Below are 18,978 nucleotides of genomic sequence, written 5' to 3' on the forward strand. Positions count from 1 at the left end.
TATATATATATATATATATATATACACACACACACACACACACATATGAGAGAACATTTCCTACACACTTGTGTAGGTAAGTTACCTACACACTACCTTAAAATACAGTGGGGGCCCACATTGTTTGGGTGATCCAAACCATTCATTTGAATGGTCCTCACATAGATAGGGTGTCCACAAAAAATCAAATCCATAGGATCATTCTAACCATTCAAACTATGGAGGCAAAAAATGGACTAATTTGTGAAGGTTTATACACGTCCATTTTGCCCCACAAATCGTAGGGTTGGGATGATCCTATGGATCTGAATTTTTGTGGACACCGTATCTATGTGAGGACCATTCAAATGAATTGTTTGGATCACCCAAACAATGTGGGCCCCCACTGTATTTTAAGGTAGTGTGTAAGTAACTTACCTACATAGGTGTGTAGGAAATGTTCTCTCTCTCTCTCTCTCTCTCTCTCTATATATATATATATATATATATATATATATATATTTTAATTTATTTTTTTTTTTTTTTTTTCTAACTAGTTTGGGACAAAGGCTTAGTTTAGTTGAGTTGAGTTGCCCACATATGGATTGGGGAGGGAGAGATGGCACGAGTGGAGAAAGGAGAGATTTAGAGGGAAATAATATGATTATGGTTAATTTAGAGGGATTTTTTTACAGGGATTTTTGGGGATTTTTTTTTATGATCATAAAATCTCTCTAAATAAAATTTGAATTGGGCTGGTTCAAGTTATATTTTTTCAAACGTTAAAAAAAAATTAAAAAAAATTTCCTTTCCGAACTTTTCCAAAAAAATTCCTGCAATCTAAACCGGACCTAAAAGTAAAATCTCAGAGAAGGGGATGATAATATTTGCATTGAAATTTGTATCAAATTCAACACATTTGCATATGAATTCCTCAGAAAAGGTGCTACCCAATTCCTTATAAACCAAGTATTGAATGAAATACTCTTGCTCTAAAAAGAAAATATTGTATCCAAATACCCTCTTAGTAAATCTCTTCAACTAGAATAGCTTACTTAAAGAGAAATGAGAAATCGAAAGAAAAAACAAGAGTAAAAAAGAAAGAGAAAACCAAATCCTAAGGTACTCGAAGTTTTTCATAAGCTTTTTGAAAAAATAAAACAAAATTTTTTTAAAATTAAAATTTTGAAGTTGCATAAACTTTTATTGAATAAAATTTAATAATACATTTATAGGAATAAAAAAACAAAAATAAATTCCATAGGTTGAGAGGGGGCGGAGGCACATATAGCATGAGGGGGGCCATGACCCCTCCAATTACTTGAAAAATCCCTTTTTATGTGCACGGCTGTACATGCATGATTGGCTAGTTTAGTGGGCATGGCCTCCCAATGACCAATGCTTAGCAAGTGTAAATAGTCCGGCCAACCAAGTGTACATTCCTGGCTTTGCTACGTAGAAATACTAAGACCCGAGCTTTTATATGGTGTTTATATGGCGGGCGTAGGTGAAGTCCAGTCTTTTTTTAAAAATACAATAGGCCCACTTGGGCCACTTCAAAGGTTGATCTGAACCGTTCATTTGTCGGGCCACAACATAACTATCTACTTCATATGATGATTCTAACCCTCCATCTATACAAGTTTCTATATTGTTCAGTCCATTTACAGATCGGAGGGTTAGAAACATCGTATGGAAATGATCTACTTGGTACATCCTATTTACGTGGTGGCCTAACAAATGAACGGTTTGGATCATTCTTTGAAGTAGGCCCCACTTTACATTTCGAAAAGTACCTGGACACTCGCGCACACACCACACCACGTAAAAAAAAATAAAAAAATAGTTGGTCCAAGTTTATGTCGGCAAAAGATGGAACGTGGAAGTTGAGAAGTCTCTTCCTCGTATTTTCGCCAAAAATATATGAAAAGGAAAATATCCACACGCCCTTGTTTTGATGATGGCACTCCTCGTTCAAAAGTTTATTAAACAGTTTTAAAAACGATAGAGTCTGTTGTTGTGAGTTTTTTCTAGAGCTTTTGACCGGTGCGATTTAAGAACAGTTCCCAACTACCATTCTTCACGCGCCATGTTAATTAGGCCCTTTAAGACATGTTTGACTATCAAGGATTTCTTTTCATGATAAATCAATGTCACCGAGTGGTCTTGGGGGGAGGGGGATTTGAGAGGACAGGAATTGATTGAGGGTGAGTAAGTGGCTACAAAATCAGGAAAGAGTCGATCAAATTTGAAGTGGAGTTTTTTGTTTCCTGATTTTCCAGGCTTTTCTTGCCCTCTCCTCACCGAGTCCCTGTCGTATTCCGAAAAACAAATCCCTCCCCAGCTTCCCTCACCACATGAAGAAGCCAATTTACAAAGTTCATGGTAGCCATTGGTTGATCCAAACCGTCCATTTTATGAGCCACAATGAAAATAGGTTGTGCCCCAAACTCATTTCCATAGGATGATCCTAGCCCTCCGATCGATCTATAGATCGGAGGGCTAGGCTCATCCTGTGGAGGTTACCATAGGTTGTGCCCCAATATGCATAGTTCCTCTATAGATCGTTGGGCTAGGATCAAACTATGGAAATTATTTTTTGGGCACAACCAATTTACCTATTTACGTTCCGGCCCGTCAAATGGTCCTATATATTTTGTGGGCCCTACTATATTTTTTTAAAATATTGTACTTGCTTACAAGTTGCATCATATAAAATTCAATAAGGGCTGCTACCAAAATGGGATTTCGTTTGGAATATAAAGACGAAATCCCACACATGCCCAAAAGCCTGATTTCAAATTTCGACCGAAATCTGAAATTTCGGACCGGAACCAAATTTTGGCCGAAATTTCAGAATTTCAGTTCGAAATTTCAAACTGAAACACCAAATTTCGGTCTGAAATCGGTACCGAAACCAAAATTTAAAACCTTGCCCAAAAGACAAGAAGTGAGCTGTATTCCCATGAAATGCAAAAAAGATGTGGAATTGACAAAATCGTGCTACTTTCCTCTTTATTTTCCAAACGAAATCCTGTTTCATAATTGTTTTCCAAATCTAATACACGTGATTGTAGTAAGATGATTGTCTGGGACAAGCCTGACTCATGCGTGTTTTCGTATTGTTTTCCTTCAAAACGTGTAAATGACGATAAGAATGTCATCGACATCACCTCCCCAAATAAAGACATGAATAAATTATAAAGAAACTTCCTCGTGAATATCTTGGTAACGAAGTGGCATGGTGAGAATTACTAAGAAATACGAACCTCCCAAGAACTCACGTGAATCCTTAAGTCCCCAACTTCTTTTCATCGTATGCGTACGTGGCTTTTGGGTGCTATGTCAGCAAAATTCTTTGTTTGGTTGCTGATATAGTATTGAAATCCCTGAAGACTTTCATGATTTCTCCTGGTTAATCAGTTCATGTCTTTTGATGTACCACTTCTTTGTCCCCTCCCCTATGATATCAAAGCCAAAAGAGAAAAGTACGAAATGGAGGCCGATGTTTAGTGAAATTACGGATTGGGGGCACCTTTTAAAACACGAACAAAAAAGGGGCTAATCTTCAAAATCGGGTTGGAAAAAGACCCTGATACCCTTCCGATATCAACAAAAACGTCATTCAACCTCCTTTTTCATTACTGGCGTGTTTCACGAGGTTCTTTTGGTTCGTCTGGTATTTGAACTGACAGAAGTCAAAGAACCTTGAGTTCGTTTCTATCTTGGCCGTCAGAAATACCTAGAGACGGATGGATGCCTGACACGTGTTGAAATTTTTTTTGGAATGCTAGCAGCTTTATACATAGTCGGTTTGGTTTTGATTGAAATCTTTCTGTGGACCCAGAGTCCTTTAAATCTTAGTCATCGCTAATGTGAATAGATGGTCGGATCCACGACATGTGGACATCAATATGAAATGGTGGCTTCTTCTAATAATACCCCTCTCTGTAACTATTAGTCCCCTCTCTGTAACCATTATTTTATACCCATTATTTCTGCCGGCGTACCCATTTTTCCCCTCTGTACCCATTATTTCTGCAGGCGTACCCATTATTTTTATTCCCCTCTCTGTAACCATTATTTCCATCGGCGTACCCATTATTTCCGCCGGCGGGTATCCATTTTCCCCTCTCTGTAACCATTATTTCCATCGGCGTACCCATTATTTCCGCCGGCGTATCCATTATTTTCCTCTCTGTCACCATTATTTCCATCGGCGTACCCATTATTTCTATCTTGACCGTCGAAAATACCTAAAGACGGATAGATGTCTGACACGTATTGAACAGATAAGTGAGAAAAGATAACGTCAGTGTTCCAAAAAGTACAATAATGTCGGGGTTCCAAAAAGTTTTCCAACAGGTGTCAAGATCCATCCGTCTCTAGTTATTTCCGACGACCAAGATAGAAATGAACCCAAGGTTCTCTCGTTTCAAATACACATTTAAATGAACCAAAAGAAGCCTCGTGAATCTGGCCAATTTAAGAGGCAGTAATGAAAAACGAGGACTCTGTCGATGTCAGAAGGGTATCAGGATCTTTTGACCACCCGATTTTAAAGTTTAGCCCTTTTTTGTTCTTGTTTTAAAAGGTGCCCGCAATCTGTAATTTCACCAACCATCACTCACATTCCGTACTTTTCTCAAGCCAAAACCCACAAAAGGTGGAATTTTGCTTAGATTTATCGAAAATAATGCTTCTCTCTCTACGTATCGGTACTGACACGCCTACTCTGACTAGGTTGACAACCAAACACTATTACAACTATTCTGTGACGTAAGTTCCAAGTCAATCCAACGCTCCTCTCCTCCGCGCCACGTTGGCTGCTTACACCACTACTCTTTTTTTTGGTGGGCAAGATGGGGTTAGGCAGGACCCCTACCAGATATATAAATATCAAAAAGAGATTACATCTAGGGGGGGGCTCAAAAGCCAACAAAAATGGAACAAGCTCCCACTTACAACCCACACACCCAAAATAGGCAAAGTAGACAAGGAAAAAGCCACAAGCGAGGCTATATAGTCCCATTAGAATCGGTAAATATCTGCAAAAGCAGCTTGAGGCTCAGTTAAGCATTCGTTGGGCAAGTCCATTGGTGGGAGTGGGGGATCTTATCTGGGTTACCTGTGAAATTTCTTCTTTTCTGGGTTATTTCATATGGAAAGATATGTGATGTTGTTGGAATGGGACCATGATGACCATGTGAGTGATCATGGTTTTCTGCAATATCAACGGTCTCGATTTGATTTTACATACAAACCCCCTTATGCCCCCCTTTAGGACAGACAGATTGCCTTTTACCAATGATGCTAGAAAAGTGACTTTCTGCCTAGTCCTCTTGTCTCTACCTTATTGAACAGAGCTCTTCACATAAAAATGAATAGCTGATTCTGCGGCGAGGGAGCACCAGCGTTGAAGAGCTTAGACTACGTCATTTGAGAATAACATACTCTGTAACCTTTAAAAATTCACTAGATAGGTGTGAATTGAGGGAAGAGTGCCATTATTGAAAGAAGAGTGACGATATCAAAATTCCTTTTTTAAATACGACATTTTGTCTTCCTAGCAGCTCTCTTCTGACTAGCTGTTGAGCGGAAAATTCAAAATTCACATTCAAAAGATTGAGAAACTTCAAAGTTAAAACTAATATGGTACTACAGTTAGGCTTCATAAATGGGAAAAAAAAAACGAGAAAGCCAAAAAAAAGGGTGGCCCAGTGCACGAGGCTCCCGCCATTGCGGGATCTAGGGAGGGCTAGATGTACGCAACCTTACCCCTGCTTTGCATAGAGGCTGTTTCCGTGACTCGAACCCGTGACCACCAGTTTCCGTGACTCAAACCCAGTGGTCACGATGCAGCAACCTTACCGTTGCCCTAAGGCTCGCCCTCAAGAAAGCCAAACTGCAAAATATTTTAAAACTGTGCCTCTGGAAATAATATTCTTGGATGGAAAACAAAAAAATTTGCATCATGAAGTTGACAGAAAATATAAAAGCCTAACATCACCATGCTTGATCAAAAGCACAGATTTTTGCCAAAATTTCACTCTGGAATAAAAATAAATTACAGAAGGAAATGTTAATTTCTGGTTTTTCGAGAGCAAACCGCACATCTAAGAGTTACTTTTCATGAAAAATAACAATTTTCTCCATACCTTGATATGGTGATCCCAACTCCCAAATGTCTCTGACATGCAACTTCATAGCTTCTTCACGTGAAAGGACTTTGATTAAAAGCGAGATTTTCGTTTACGGGCAGTGTATTTCGTATCAGTAGGCACACTGTGCCCCTTTCTCCTCAGCTGTTCCTTCTTCTTCAGCACCCATTCTCTCCCTTTACCTTTCTTGGTCATTTTCAGCTTTTTCCTTGGCCTGTTCCTCTCTGAAATGGAAACCTGCATACCCACAAAACCTTAGTATCGTTGCTATATAACAAAAACAGTGCAGGAGAAACAGGTATTTTTTTTAAAATGAGTTTCCTTGTTACATGAATTCCTATCTAATGTGAGCAGGCCCTGAATAAGAAGGCAATGATTTAAAGAATGGCTTTTTAAAAGTTTCGAGTAGATGATCTTCTACCGACATGTGAAAATGACATAGAATTGAAGTACAGGAAAAATGCTTTACAGTGCCAGCTTACCGTTTGATTTTCCTCATCGCTGCTACCCTCATCACTAGAACCCTCACCATCTTCACCTTTGGCCGTCGGAAGAGCTGTGCTTATGGATGGAGGGGCACATGTGAGGACGAGGAAAGACTTCTTTGCTCGAGTACTGTTGTAAAAGAAAGTTTGTGCACAGATTGAGTCACTTAAATTACAAAAAGAAACATAAGAAGAAGTCAAGATGCTCTAAATGCAGAAGTCGCTGAGCCAATCTCAGATGCCTGTACCCAAAGGGCTGAGTGACAGTCATAAAAGGCTTGTGTCTAAGTTCTAATGAAAAGGATTGTGTAACAAATGAAAACACAATGAATATACATCTTAATCTCATTAGAAAAAGAAAGCATAAATGATAAATGGAAGGAAATTCAACAAATGAGAAAGCTTCACCCAAAAACATAACGATAACTCCTAGTGAATGGCCAACACAAAAATTACTCCTACTGTGAAAGACACCACTGACCAAATTTAGCCGATTTTCCAAAAATCCATGTTTTATTTGCAAACTTTTCGTAACAAGTTCTTTTCAAATTAAATGCTTCATGCACGAACGACGCACACACAAACAGGTTTTTTATGAATGGTAAAATGATATATTCACCTGCAACGGAAACTGAGAAGGTCCTGCAAAGACTATAGCATCAAAACAACACAAAAGAAACAACACCAAAGCCTTACACAACAAGCTATGAAACTCACTTATGATATCAAATACAAAATGTGTGTATATTTATATACACCAATCACCCGGGCGGGGTTGGCAAGTCGGCTAGCGTCGTGGGTTTGCTCCCCATAGACGAGAGTTCGAGTCCCCTCGGAGTTACCTGATGCACGTGGTTTACGGGTGATTGTGTGCATCCATAGGGATTATTCCCGCCCTAAAATAGGGTAGGGATACCCTATGCCATCAAATATATATATATATATATATATATATATATATATATATATATATATATATATATATAGAGAGAGAGAGAGAGAGAGAGAGAGAGAGAGGAAACTGTTGGTGAGCTTAAGCTCACCAAACTTATGGTGAGCTAGCTTGCCCAATCACATGGGTCCCACATTTTGGGGAGTGATCCAAACCATTCATTTGCAAGGCCTTATCATAGATAGGGTGTCTGTCCATTTTTGTCCTCCACAAATGGAGGGGTTAGGATGATCCTATGGAGCTGATTTTTGGTACACCCCCCATCCATGTAAGGGACTTTCAAATGAATGGTTTGGATCATCCTAACAAAGTGGGCCCCCATGTGATTGGGCAAGCTAGCTCACCATAAGTTTGGTGAGCTTATATATATATATATATATATATATATATATATATATATGAGAAAACGGTTCCTACACATATGTGTAGAGAGTTCTCTACACACTAGCTTAAAATACAGTGGGGGCCCACATTGTTTGGGTATCCAAGCCATCCATTTTAAAGGCCCTCACATAGATAGGGTGTCTACAAAAAATCAGATCCATAGGATCATCCCAACCCTACGATTTGTGGAGGTAAAATGGATGTCTTTAAACCTTCACAAATTAGTCCATTTTTTGCCTCCACAGTTCGAATGGTTAGGATGATCCTATGGATCTGATTTTTTGTGGACACCCTATCTATGTGAGGGCCTTAAAAATGAATGGTTTGGATCACCCAAATAATGTGGCCCCCACTGTGTTTTAAGCTAGTGTGTAGATAACTTATCTACACATGTGTAGGAACCGTTTTCTCTCTCTCTCTCTCTCTCTCTCTCTCTCTCTATATATATATATATATATATATATATATATATATATTCCCGTCCTAAAATAGCATGAGGAAATGGTTTGTGTGCAGCTGCACAGATAAGCTATCTGTGCATGGCTGCACAAACCAGGGGGGGCCACATTTTTGGGGGGATCCAAAGCATTCATTTGGAAAGCCCTTCCATGGATAGGGTGTGTACCAAAAATCAGCCCTTTGGGATCATCCAAACCCTGCCATTTGTGGAGGGAAAAAATGGGCAGAATCAGTGTCTGTCCATTTTCCCCTCCAACTTTGATTGGGTTAGGATGATTCTATAGGGCTAATTTTTTGTACACACCCTATCCATGGAAGGGCCTTCCAAATGAATGCTTTGGATCCTCCCAAAAATGTGGCCCGCACTATGGTTTGTGCAACCATGCACAGATAGCTTATTTGTGCAGCTGCACACAAACCATTTCATATATATATATATATATATATATATATATATATATATATATATATATATATATATATATATATATATATAGAGAGAGAGAGAGACACACACACACACTAAAAAACACATGTTTTAATTTGAAAAGCACGCCTTTTTTAATAGTAGCATGACGCATTCGAAAGAAGGAACGCACATTCAGAGCAGACCGAGGAGGTTCTGTAAAGACTACAACATCAAAACAACACAAATGCAACAACACCCTAAGCCAAAGGAATAAAATCAAAAAGGTAAATAGAGATTAGCGTTGAACTCCCTCCTAAGCAAGCTTGTCGGCCTTCTCGTTCACCAACCTCCTAGCCTAGTGAAACAATATGTCTCCCGCAGACAGACATTCCATCACATGATCTATCACGTCAAGAAATCTCTAAGAAACTCTACTCTGGTCCTTCAACCATTGGATGACATTCTTAGAGTTACTTCAATAACAGCGGCTCAGAAGGAGAAGAGCCTACACTTTGACTTCGACTTCAAGCATCAAGATCTCAACCGTGCTAGAATCATACCCCATCTGGCCCAGAGTAAGCGGGCTCTTGTCACCTTGTTATGATCCCAGGTGAGGCCCCCACCCCAACCACCACCCCACCCAAGATCTCAATCGTGCTAGAATCATACCCCATCTGGCCCAATCAACACCCCACCCAGGATGAGATTCCCAAAGCTAGAACCATCAAACTTCAGCTTAAAGTAACCCAGGAAGGAAGTTCTCTATCCAAGGGATGACCTATCATCCGATATCGAACTGCGATTGTAGAAGTCTCGTGCACGCCTCAAAGTTGGACATAGACACTAGGGCTGCAACTCAGGTCGGGTTTTGAAGAACCCAACCCTACCCGAGAGATATCACGGGTCGGGCGGGTCAGGTTTTGAAGAACCCAACCCTACCCGAGAAATATCTCATCTCTTAACCCTAGTTTTTTTGTATAAAAATCAAAGCAAACAATCATAGGAAGGATTCAAAAAAATCCAAATTCGTCATTTTTCTCTCTCCTCCCAAAAAAAAAGAAGAAAAAAAAACCTCTTCTCTCTGTAAAGTGTGTTCATCTCTCTCAAAGGTTCTTCACAAAATGGATTCTTGAATTCCATTTTCTTCTTCAACAAATCACACATCAAGGATCTTTGGGATGTTCTTTGGGTCTTCTTCATCATATAAAAGGGTGCGACAAAGCGTATACCTCGGATGGTCGGGTCGGGCTTTTTTACATTGACGCAATTTTTTAAGGAAAACTCTTGTTTGGCAAGGCAACTCAACTGTTAAAAGTAGAAAAACTCAAGCATGGCAAACTCTTTAGCGCATTAACTAATAACTAGTCCAAAGAGAATAAATCGATGCATTACCAAATGAAAATTATTATACTCATATGAGATAAACAACAAACTATTTAGTGCATTAACTATTTAGTTGAAACTTGAAACCCTAGAGCTAAAGGGGGAAACGAACAGAAGATGGAAAGAGTCTCTGTGATTGCGTGCGTGTGTGAGTTTTACTTTTAAGTTTTCACTTTTCAAGTAATAAAGTTTTAGAAAAAAAAAATACATACTAACTTAAGTAACTCGGGTCGGGTCGGGTCGGGCCCCTTCAAACCCGGCTCGACCCGAGATTCATGCGGGCTTTTGGACCGTAGACCCGGCTCGACCCGAAACCCGAGAAACATGAACCCAACCCAAGTTATTTTCGGGTCGGGTCGATGCGGGTCGGGTAAAACCCGACCCAAGTTGCAGCCCTAATAGACACCCCCACAAAGATCATGAGCAAAGTAGCCCATTAGACAACCAAGCTGAAAATTGACAAGGAGATTGCCTTGCGCAACGTGGTCATACTTTGGAACACCCTCTTGTTCCTAGACAAAAAGGTGGTCGAAACGAAAAGGTTCCAAGAAAACCCTCCCTCTCGCAAAGCCGGGGAAGAACGCCCAAGACTATATCATCTTAGCAATTGAGCTCGGGGAGACCAATTGGACCCCAACTATGTCCAGGACGAATCATCAAACCTCAGATGTGATCACACAATGGACCAAATGCTGCATATAAATGTGATGAGATAGGAAGAGATGAAGCTGGTGAACATTAGACAATTGCATTCAAGCTTATTAATTATAATTGCACAATTTGCACTGACCAATGCATACCATAGCTGCATAATGCTTACTAGTTTGGACTTTGGAGTATGTGGACATTGATATTTGGTTGGCATGCTGAAATGTTAATGAACTACTTATTTTCTTGATGTCAATGATGGGCTCCAATACAATACAAATTATATTTTACAAGCCTCCATTCTGCAATACAACTATTATTCTTAGCAATTTCTCTAAAACTTTCAACCTAAAATATGTGGATACATCACACAACTAATTAGTCATTGATGTTCCATGATTTTGCCACCTCTTTCACCAAAATCTTAAAACGCCATGAATTTTCACATAGTGAATAGTCAGCAGCTTATCCGCAAGTAACAATCAAAGTTTGGGTTCAAAAACCAGATAAACATCTTTAACATACATTAATGCAAGCAATATGATACTTCATTATATTAATCAATACTTACTAATGCATACCATGATACAAGAAAACATGCATCAAAGTATATAAGTGATGACTGGTGAGGGGTTTCTCAAATCGTATGAACACAATAAATTCGTGCTATACCTGTGGGGATAATCAACAACCAGACCACCTGCAAATCCACAGCGCATGGCAGACGTTGTGATTAACTCAAGTTGGGCTTCATTTTCATGATACAGTTGGAACACTGCTCTTGCTCCCCTTGTTAGGCATTTATATAATGATCCAAAGAAAGCCCTACAAAGATGTCGGGCCAAAGTCAATATGATTATAACAAAAAAGCCATAATAAATGACACCCAATTGCAGCATTCAAGGCAGCCATTTAAAGTGAAGACATACTTTAATCGCAGTCTTGGCTCATTAGAGGTCTTATCAGCATTGCATAACCACTGCCAAATTCAAAAGCACTAATGGATCAAAACCACAGAGAAATGTAAATGGAAGGCCAACATCTACCCAAGAAATCATCTACACATAACCACTTGATAGTTCACCAAAGAAATGCCAAGATGTTATAGTAATACCAATCACATATTTAAATGAAACACCTTGTAAGACAACCTTTTGCACCAAGGTGCAAAGTAATTCATCAGAAGATCAAGCCAGTATCCTAATTATATAGGACCATAGTCGTCAACCCCTGACTTGACTCGTGACTCGGTTTCTTAATTTTATGACTCGTGACTCGTAAGAGTTTTTGACAAGAACAGAAATTTAGTTGAAAAAATATAATTATATATCAAAGGATGAAGCATGTAAAAACTATAACCCAATAGCACATAGATAAAGCACTAAGCCAAACATATAAAGAAAAATTTAATGGGAAGCCAGACATATAAATAACTATATGTTTGACAATGTATAGGACTGCACCAATACTATATTTAAAAACTCAACGCGTATCAGTGTCCATCAGAGTCGAATAACCTCAAAGACTCATCTAATCATTTATTGAGATGAAGATCAAATTAAATCAGAAAAAGGCAGGCATTGCTGTCCTGTGAAGAAGGTACGATGACCACAATCATATCCCTAAAGTAATTCACAATTGAATAACAGGTCGTAAAACCACAATCATATCCCTAAAGTACATCTGTCAAGCAAAGGAACTTGGGGCTTGTGTCATGCATCGCTTTGCCAGTAAAAACAGAGTATGTAAAAATCCTCACAAAAGACAACCTACAAGATCAGCAAATAGAAAAAAGAGAATCACCTGAACTGCCGAGATACTTATGGCACCATCGACAACCCCAGGTCGTAGTCCTAAACCCTGCAACACATCCAATCAAACCATGCATAAGAATTTGAGCTGAGTCTTGATCAAATTATTCTTTTTATCACTATGCTCTATGATAGGGAACCAAAAGACACTTAAAACTTACCACTTACAAGAGTAGGTCGAAAGATGGATAAAGTTTCAAAAAGTACTCGTTTGCATGAAGATGAAGGTGGAGGAAAGTGTTGTTGAATAATGGGTGCCATTATCAAGTTGGGCTTCAAATTCACCTCGGGTGCCATTATAAAAAATAGCCCATGTGCACATGAGGCCCACTTATGATTTTCATGGAGTTTAAGTTAGGGGTTCCATGTTTCATTAGGAGCCCTCTTAGCACTTGATTTTAGAATCATTTTGGAAAATTGAGTACTGATTGCATTTTATTTTAAGTCAAGTAGTTATTTTAGGAAAATGCCATTTTCAAAATAGAAAATAGGAGAGCCTTAGTTTCCTTTTTCCTCGGAGATTCGTCTGGTTCCTCTATAAATATATATATGGCCTATTGCCTATGACCTTTACGAGATATGATGACTGGAATGAAATTTTGAGTGGCTCCCAAGCTTGGTGAAGTTTTAGTCAAGGAGATGAATTCAGGTATGGATTTTCTCTAGCTCTCTTCATCTACTCTTCTTCTCCTCTCCCTCCAACTTTCTTTTATCTTTTTTGGTTCTCAATCACTAGCACTCCTGACTACAACCTGCCTGCAACTGCTGCCGCTCCCCTCACCTACGATCACCATCACCTCCCTCACCAAGCCAACCACGAGCAGACTCCACTATTGGATCAAGCCTCTATTTCCTACACCAAAGCCTAAGTAGTCTACCTTTATATCTGTCCTATTAACCCAGAAATTTGCAGCCTTGAGAAACCCACCCAGCTTTCACCCCGCTACAGATCTGTCCATATCTGTAGAGTTTTCATACCCTGAAATCACCCTTGTTACCCTAAGTCTTATCTCTCTTTTTTTATGGAATGGTTACCCTAAGCCTCATCTTAAGGCAACCCTGAACCTTTTGTACTCCAAGAACTGATCCAGAATTTTATTTGCAGCCTAAATCCGAAATATAAGTAGATCGATTGCAGATTTCTGATCTGTACAGATTTACTGTTGCAATAGTTTTGATTTTGCCAGCAATAAAACCAATATACACCTATCCTAGGATTCTTTTACAGGCTTTAAACTGATTCTCTAATATCAGTTACAGATTCATTATCCGCTGTAGATTTACATTGTCAACAGTTCTTGATTTTGTGAAATCCTATAAATTTGATTACCGTGGTTACAACCCTAGAGTTGCCACCTTTGACCCTATGGCCAGACCTATGTTCCCTTAAGCTCGTGAACCCATCCCCTGACAACTTAACCCATTGCACAGCCCCTACCATCATCACTTCCACCCTGTTACAGACCCCGCCTCTCCTGCTACCCTCCCAACACAACCGTCCCTGCACACCATTTCTTTGACCTGAAACCCTATAAAACTACTGCTATATCTTTCCTAAAACCAAACAGTCCTGAATCATTTCTGCAGAAAATTTCCAGATCTATTATCATTATTTTATACCCATAACCAGCCCGTAGCCATTAATTATTGATCTCCTTTACCCTATTCCTTACCTTATTACTACCTAAAATCAACCTAAATCCTGTTATTCACAAGATGACACAAGCTTTTTGTTAAAACAAGACCATTCATCTTGATGCACATTAGTCATTCTCATTCAGGACTGTTTTAGATTATTAGAGAGAATGTAGAAATAAGTTCTTAGAGAGAATGTAGATATCATCTTTTATTCACAAGATGACAACAAAAGGCATGTGATTAAATGATTTTCTGCATTAGTCATTCTCATTCATTTAGATTATTAGAGAGAGTGTTAAACCTTTAAAATTGTGTATGCAAATAAGAATGAGAATGTAAATGAAATCAAGACCATTGATCTTGAAGGACATCATGAGACAACCCACATGGTCTTAGTCCCATCCCAATGGGAATCCCATGCGTAAGATAAATGACTACAAAAATCAACGGTTTATCTTATCTTGATGGAGCCCTAAACGAGACATGGTGGATCGACAGACTAGAATTATCTGATCCAAGTGTCCTCAAAAGCATTTAGTTGGAAATATTTATGTTTTGTATAAGAAAAAACATTTGGTTGGAATTATGGTTGTCATTCAGATCAACATATCTGATCACATACATGAAGAAGACATGGGGCCAAGTAAGTGCCCTCTAGGAAGGAGTGTAACAGCCCCTTTCTTTTATGCACTTTCGAAATAGAAATTGCAACATAACATGGTACCTGACCCATATCAGCAAGCAAAAGATCACCATCCACTTCACGCTCCAACGCAATATCTGCATTGGAATAAAGAAACCAAATAACAAACAGCCCACACAAAGTTTTGAACTACAAGCAGAACCAACAATTCACATACCAAGCATAGCTTGTGAAATATCAAAGCCGATCCATTGGTGTCCATTCTCAGATAATGCCTCCCCACTAAGGCCGGATCCACAACCTATAAAATAGAGAAAATAATTGACAAAAACATTCTTATCATCATGCATTCATCCCCAAATATAATAAAAGAAATAGCCCTAGCATGCTTGGAAAGAATAAGCTATTTAAGTAGGCTCACTACTGATCTAAGTAGGCTCGAGAAAGGTAAGATCGCTGCTTTGCTCAGCAGAGAGCCCTATTTCTAAGGGCACTAGCATAACATACTAAGATTGGACCCGAGAGTGCTGGAGAGAATTGAAAGTGAAAGGCCATCATCTCTGGACCGGATGATCCAACTTCTATTACAGAGGTAGCTAAGAAAACCAAATTGGGTGTAACCACAGGAATTGTTGCTCCACCCAGATTCTAGACATTATTCGCCATTTTCCCTAACTTTAACGCTTTTTTTTCCTTCTAAATAACCTTCAAGCCTTAATTTTCTTGCTTGTTTAGCCTTCAATGTGCTGTCATCCGCCCCTCTTTTCTTATTTGCTTTCCTAAATCAATGCTTTTCCCCGCACCACCTATTCCTAGTAAGGGGTGTGCGATATGATATGCATCGTAGAGATGTGCATATAGAGGATCCCCAATGTAGAGTCCAAATGACGGTGTTGAGCAGTGAATGAAGTTTGTTGTAAGTTTTTTTTTTATGATTAGAGAAAAGCATAACGTCACCCATAACAATACAAGTTGATGAGTTTTTTGAGTTCCCAATTAGGTTTTAAAACAATTATGATTAAACCCTAATTCCCAATAAATAAAATGGTATGATCGTCTTTTCACTTTCCATGATTCCTACACCATTATTTACAATATGAAGCTCACAGTTTCACATGAATTAATGTAAATGGTTAATTAAGCTTACAAAATCCAGCCCCAAATACCTTCCTAATCCTAACAAAAAAAATCCAAAATGAAAGAGAAAACACAAAACAAGGATAAAATGAAGTAATTCACCTATATCAAGCAGGAGTTTAGGAATTCCATCATCAGGCAAAGCAAGAAGCTCCAATGCTCTCTCAGTAAGTTTCTCCTTTAATACCCAAAAAAAAATAAAAAATTATAAATTTTGCTCGATACAAAAAATAAAAAATTAAAAGTAAAAAACTGATTATTTACCTGAATTTCGATTATACGAGAGGAGGTCGTGTATTTCCGAGCCTCCTCGTCGTTATAGAAGAACTCTGGAGGGGCTTTTTGCTCGGGCCTCGATGGCATATCTAAGTTTCTAGTCCTGAATCGAGAAAACTAACGATTCTCAGATCCTGAAAAAACGAATAACGAGGAAATTGATGGAGAATCGATTAATATGTGTGGAAGGTGATGAATTGAAAATGAAAAAAAAAAAAACACAAGAAACGAAACCCTAAAAACTTTAGAAGTAGAAAAATATGGAATTTTCAGATGTGCGAAGCCCTAGAAATTTATACAGGAATAGTAGAGAGAGAGAGAGAGAGAGAGAGAGAGAGAGAGACCTCCTTCGCTGCTCCTGCCGCTCGTTCTGAGGGGCGTCTTTCTTTTGAGGTTTTAAGATCGTACGGTCACTGGTTGGGCCAAAGATTTTTTACTTATGATAAAGGTACGGAATTGGTAACGGGGTATGATGTTTGAGGAAATTACGGATTATGGATATCTTTTAAAACAATAACGAAACACGGGCTAATCTTCAAAATAGGCGGTCCCTGATGCCCTTCTGACATCGACATAGTCCTTCTTTTTCATTACTGTCTAGTAAATTGGCACGCTTCACGAGGATTCTTTTGGTTCATTTGAATAGGTATTTGAACCGAAAGAACCTTGTGTTCGTTTCTATCTTGGTTGTGGGAAATAACTAGAGACAAATGGATGCTTGACACGTGTTGGAAAACTTAAACTTTTTGGAACGCTAACGTTATTGAATACTTTAGTGAGCAGCATTATCTTTTCCAACTTCTCTTTTGGCTTAGAACGGTAACGTTATTGAATACATCTATCTTGGTCCTCATTATTAACGCTGGCTTACCCCATTATTTAACTCCGATTGACCCATGAATTACGCCGGTGTACCCATGAATTCCGACGGCGTACACCCTATTTCTCTTTTGGCTTATAATCTTTTTCCTTCTCTTTTTGTCCTCATTATTTAGGCCGGCTTACCCCATTATTTACGCTTTCCGCCGATGTACCCATTATTTCTCTTTTGACTTATAATATTTTTCCTTATCTTTTAGTCCTCATTATTTACGCCGGCGTACTCATTATTTTCGCAAGCGTACACCCTATTTCTCTTTTGGCTTATAATCTTTTCCCTTCTCTTTTGGTCTTCATTATTTAAGCCGGCTTACCCCATTATTTATGCTTTCCGCCAGCGTACCCTATTATTTCCACCGGCATACCCATTTTTTCTCTTTTGACCTAGAATTTTTTTCCTTCTCTTTTGGTCCTCATTATTTACACCGGTTTACCTCATTATTTACACTTTCCGCCGGCGTACCCCTTTATTTACGCCGGCGTACACCCTATTTCTCTTTTGGCTTCGAATCTTTTTCCTTCTCTTTTGGTCCTCATTATTTACGCCAGGTTACCCCGTTATTTACGCTTTCCGCCGACGTACCTCTTATTTATCCTTTGACTTATAATATTTTTCATTCTCTTTTGGTCCTCATTATTTACGTCGGCTTACCCCATTATTTACCATTTCCGCCGGCGTACCCCTTTATTTACGCCGGCGTACCTATTATTTCCGCCGGCTTACACTCTATTTCTCTTTTGGCTTAAAATCTTTTCTCTCTTTTTTTTAGTCCTCATTATTTACGTCGGCTTACCCAATTATTTACTTTTTCCGCCTGCGTACCCCTTTATTTCCGTTGGCGTACCCCTTAATATTCCGGCGGCGTTCTCAGCCAAAAGAGACGTGAGAAATAATAAATTATTCAATAACGTTGCCAAAAGAGGCATATTCAATAGTGTTACATTTATAAACCCAAACACAAGTGAAAAGATAGAAATGAACCCAAAGCCAAAAGAGACGTATTCAGTAACGTTACCGTTCTAAGCTAAACGATAAGTGAGAAAAGATAATTACTGACTTTGGCTTGTCAGTGTTCCAAAAAGCTATTCAGCACGTGTCAAGCATCCATCCATCTCTAGTAATTTTCAACGGCCAAGATAGAAACGAATCCAAGGTTCTTTCGATTCAAATACGCATTCAAATGAACCAAAAGAAGCCGCGTGAAGCGTGCCAATTTAATAGGCAGTCATGAAAATGAAAGTTGAATGACGTTTCTGTCGATGTCAGAAGGGTATCCGGGTCTTTTTCCAACCCGATTTTGAAGATTAGCCCATTTTTTGTTCATGTTTTAACAGGTGCCCGTAATCCGTAATTACTCCAAACACTAGCCCCACTCCGTACTTTTCTCTTTTCTTAGGCTGAGATATTCACACTACTATGTTTTGGTAACGAGACAAATTCACCTTGCCTTTTTATTCTGTTGAGGGGTTTAAAAAATGGTAATGACATTTGACAACTGGTTGAATAATAAAATACATAAGCCTGTCTTGTTATCAAAACGGCCTCGGCAGATTAAAATAATTTTAGTAACTGCACAAACTTGTCCTGTCTTTTCTTCATTAATTGGCTTTTAGGAGCTCCTCAATAACTGAAATAACCTTTGATAGCTGCTTAAAGAATAAAAAGGACGTGATAAATCTGCCCCTCTTGATTACTTGGGACACCCGGCAGCAGTGTATCAATGACTGCATAGG

At 38.9% G+C, this 18,978-nt stretch overlaps 1 protein-coding gene across 4 annotated transcripts; it reads right to left on the reverse strand.

Annotated features, from left to right (window-relative positions):
- Nucleotides 1–5,570: 5,570 nt before the first annotated feature.
- Nucleotides 5,571–16,824, reverse strand: RID2 (S-adenosyl-L-methionine-dependent methyltransferases superfamily protein). 4 transcript variants are annotated; one of them, XR_013251396.1, is made up of 11 exons: nucleotides 16,710–16,824; nucleotides 16,354–16,499; nucleotides 16,192–16,267; nucleotides 15,170–15,253; nucleotides 15,034–15,089; nucleotides 12,664–12,720; nucleotides 11,790–11,839; nucleotides 11,533–11,685; nucleotides 6,623–6,755; nucleotides 6,138–6,377; nucleotides 5,571–5,884 (listed from the first exon to the last, which is right to left on the reverse strand). XR_013251396.1 is itself a non-coding variant. In XM_077382436.1 (10 exons), exons 2-10 carry the CDS (start codon nucleotides 16,450–16,452, stop codon nucleotides 6,213–6,215), a joined length of 873 nt encoding a protein of 290 aa, XP_077238551.1. In that variant the 5' UTR covers nucleotides 16,453–16,499; nucleotides 16,710–16,824; the 3' UTR covers nucleotides 5,910–6,212. The 4 variants fall into 4 exon arrangements, 2 of the variants coding, with proteins under 2 accessions (XP_077238551.1, XP_077238552.1); XR_013251397.1 differs by having other exon boundaries at nucleotides 5,571–5,902; XM_077382436.1 differs by lacking the exon at nucleotides 5,571–5,884 and having other exon boundaries at nucleotides 5,910–6,377.
- Nucleotides 16,825–18,978: the final 2,154 nt, after the last annotated feature.

Source organism: Tasmannia lanceolata, unplaced genomic scaffold (genome assembly GCF_043159265.1).
Source record: "Tasmannia lanceolata isolate RefF3 unplaced genomic scaffold, GAP_Taslan_0.1 ptg000006l, whole genome shotgun sequence".
In the NCBI taxonomy this organism is placed as follows: Eukaryota; Viridiplantae; Streptophyta; class Magnoliopsida; order Canellales; family Winteraceae; genus Tasmannia; species Tasmannia lanceolata.

Bases quoted from the DNA above. Each gene is read 5' to 3' on its own strand.
- RID2 (XM_077382436.1), bottom strand. From the start codon at position 16,452: ATGCCATCGAGGCCCGAGCAAAAAGCCCCTCCAGAGTTCTTCTATAAC. The intron at 16,268-16,353 runs GTAAATAATCAG...TGGGTATTAAAG, and splicing joins CTCGTATAATCGAAATTCAG to GAGAAACTTACTGAGAGAGC. The intron at 15,254-16,191 runs GTGAATTACTTC...TCTATTTTATAG, and splicing joins TAAACTCCTGCTTGATATAG to GTTGTGGATCCGGCCTTAGT.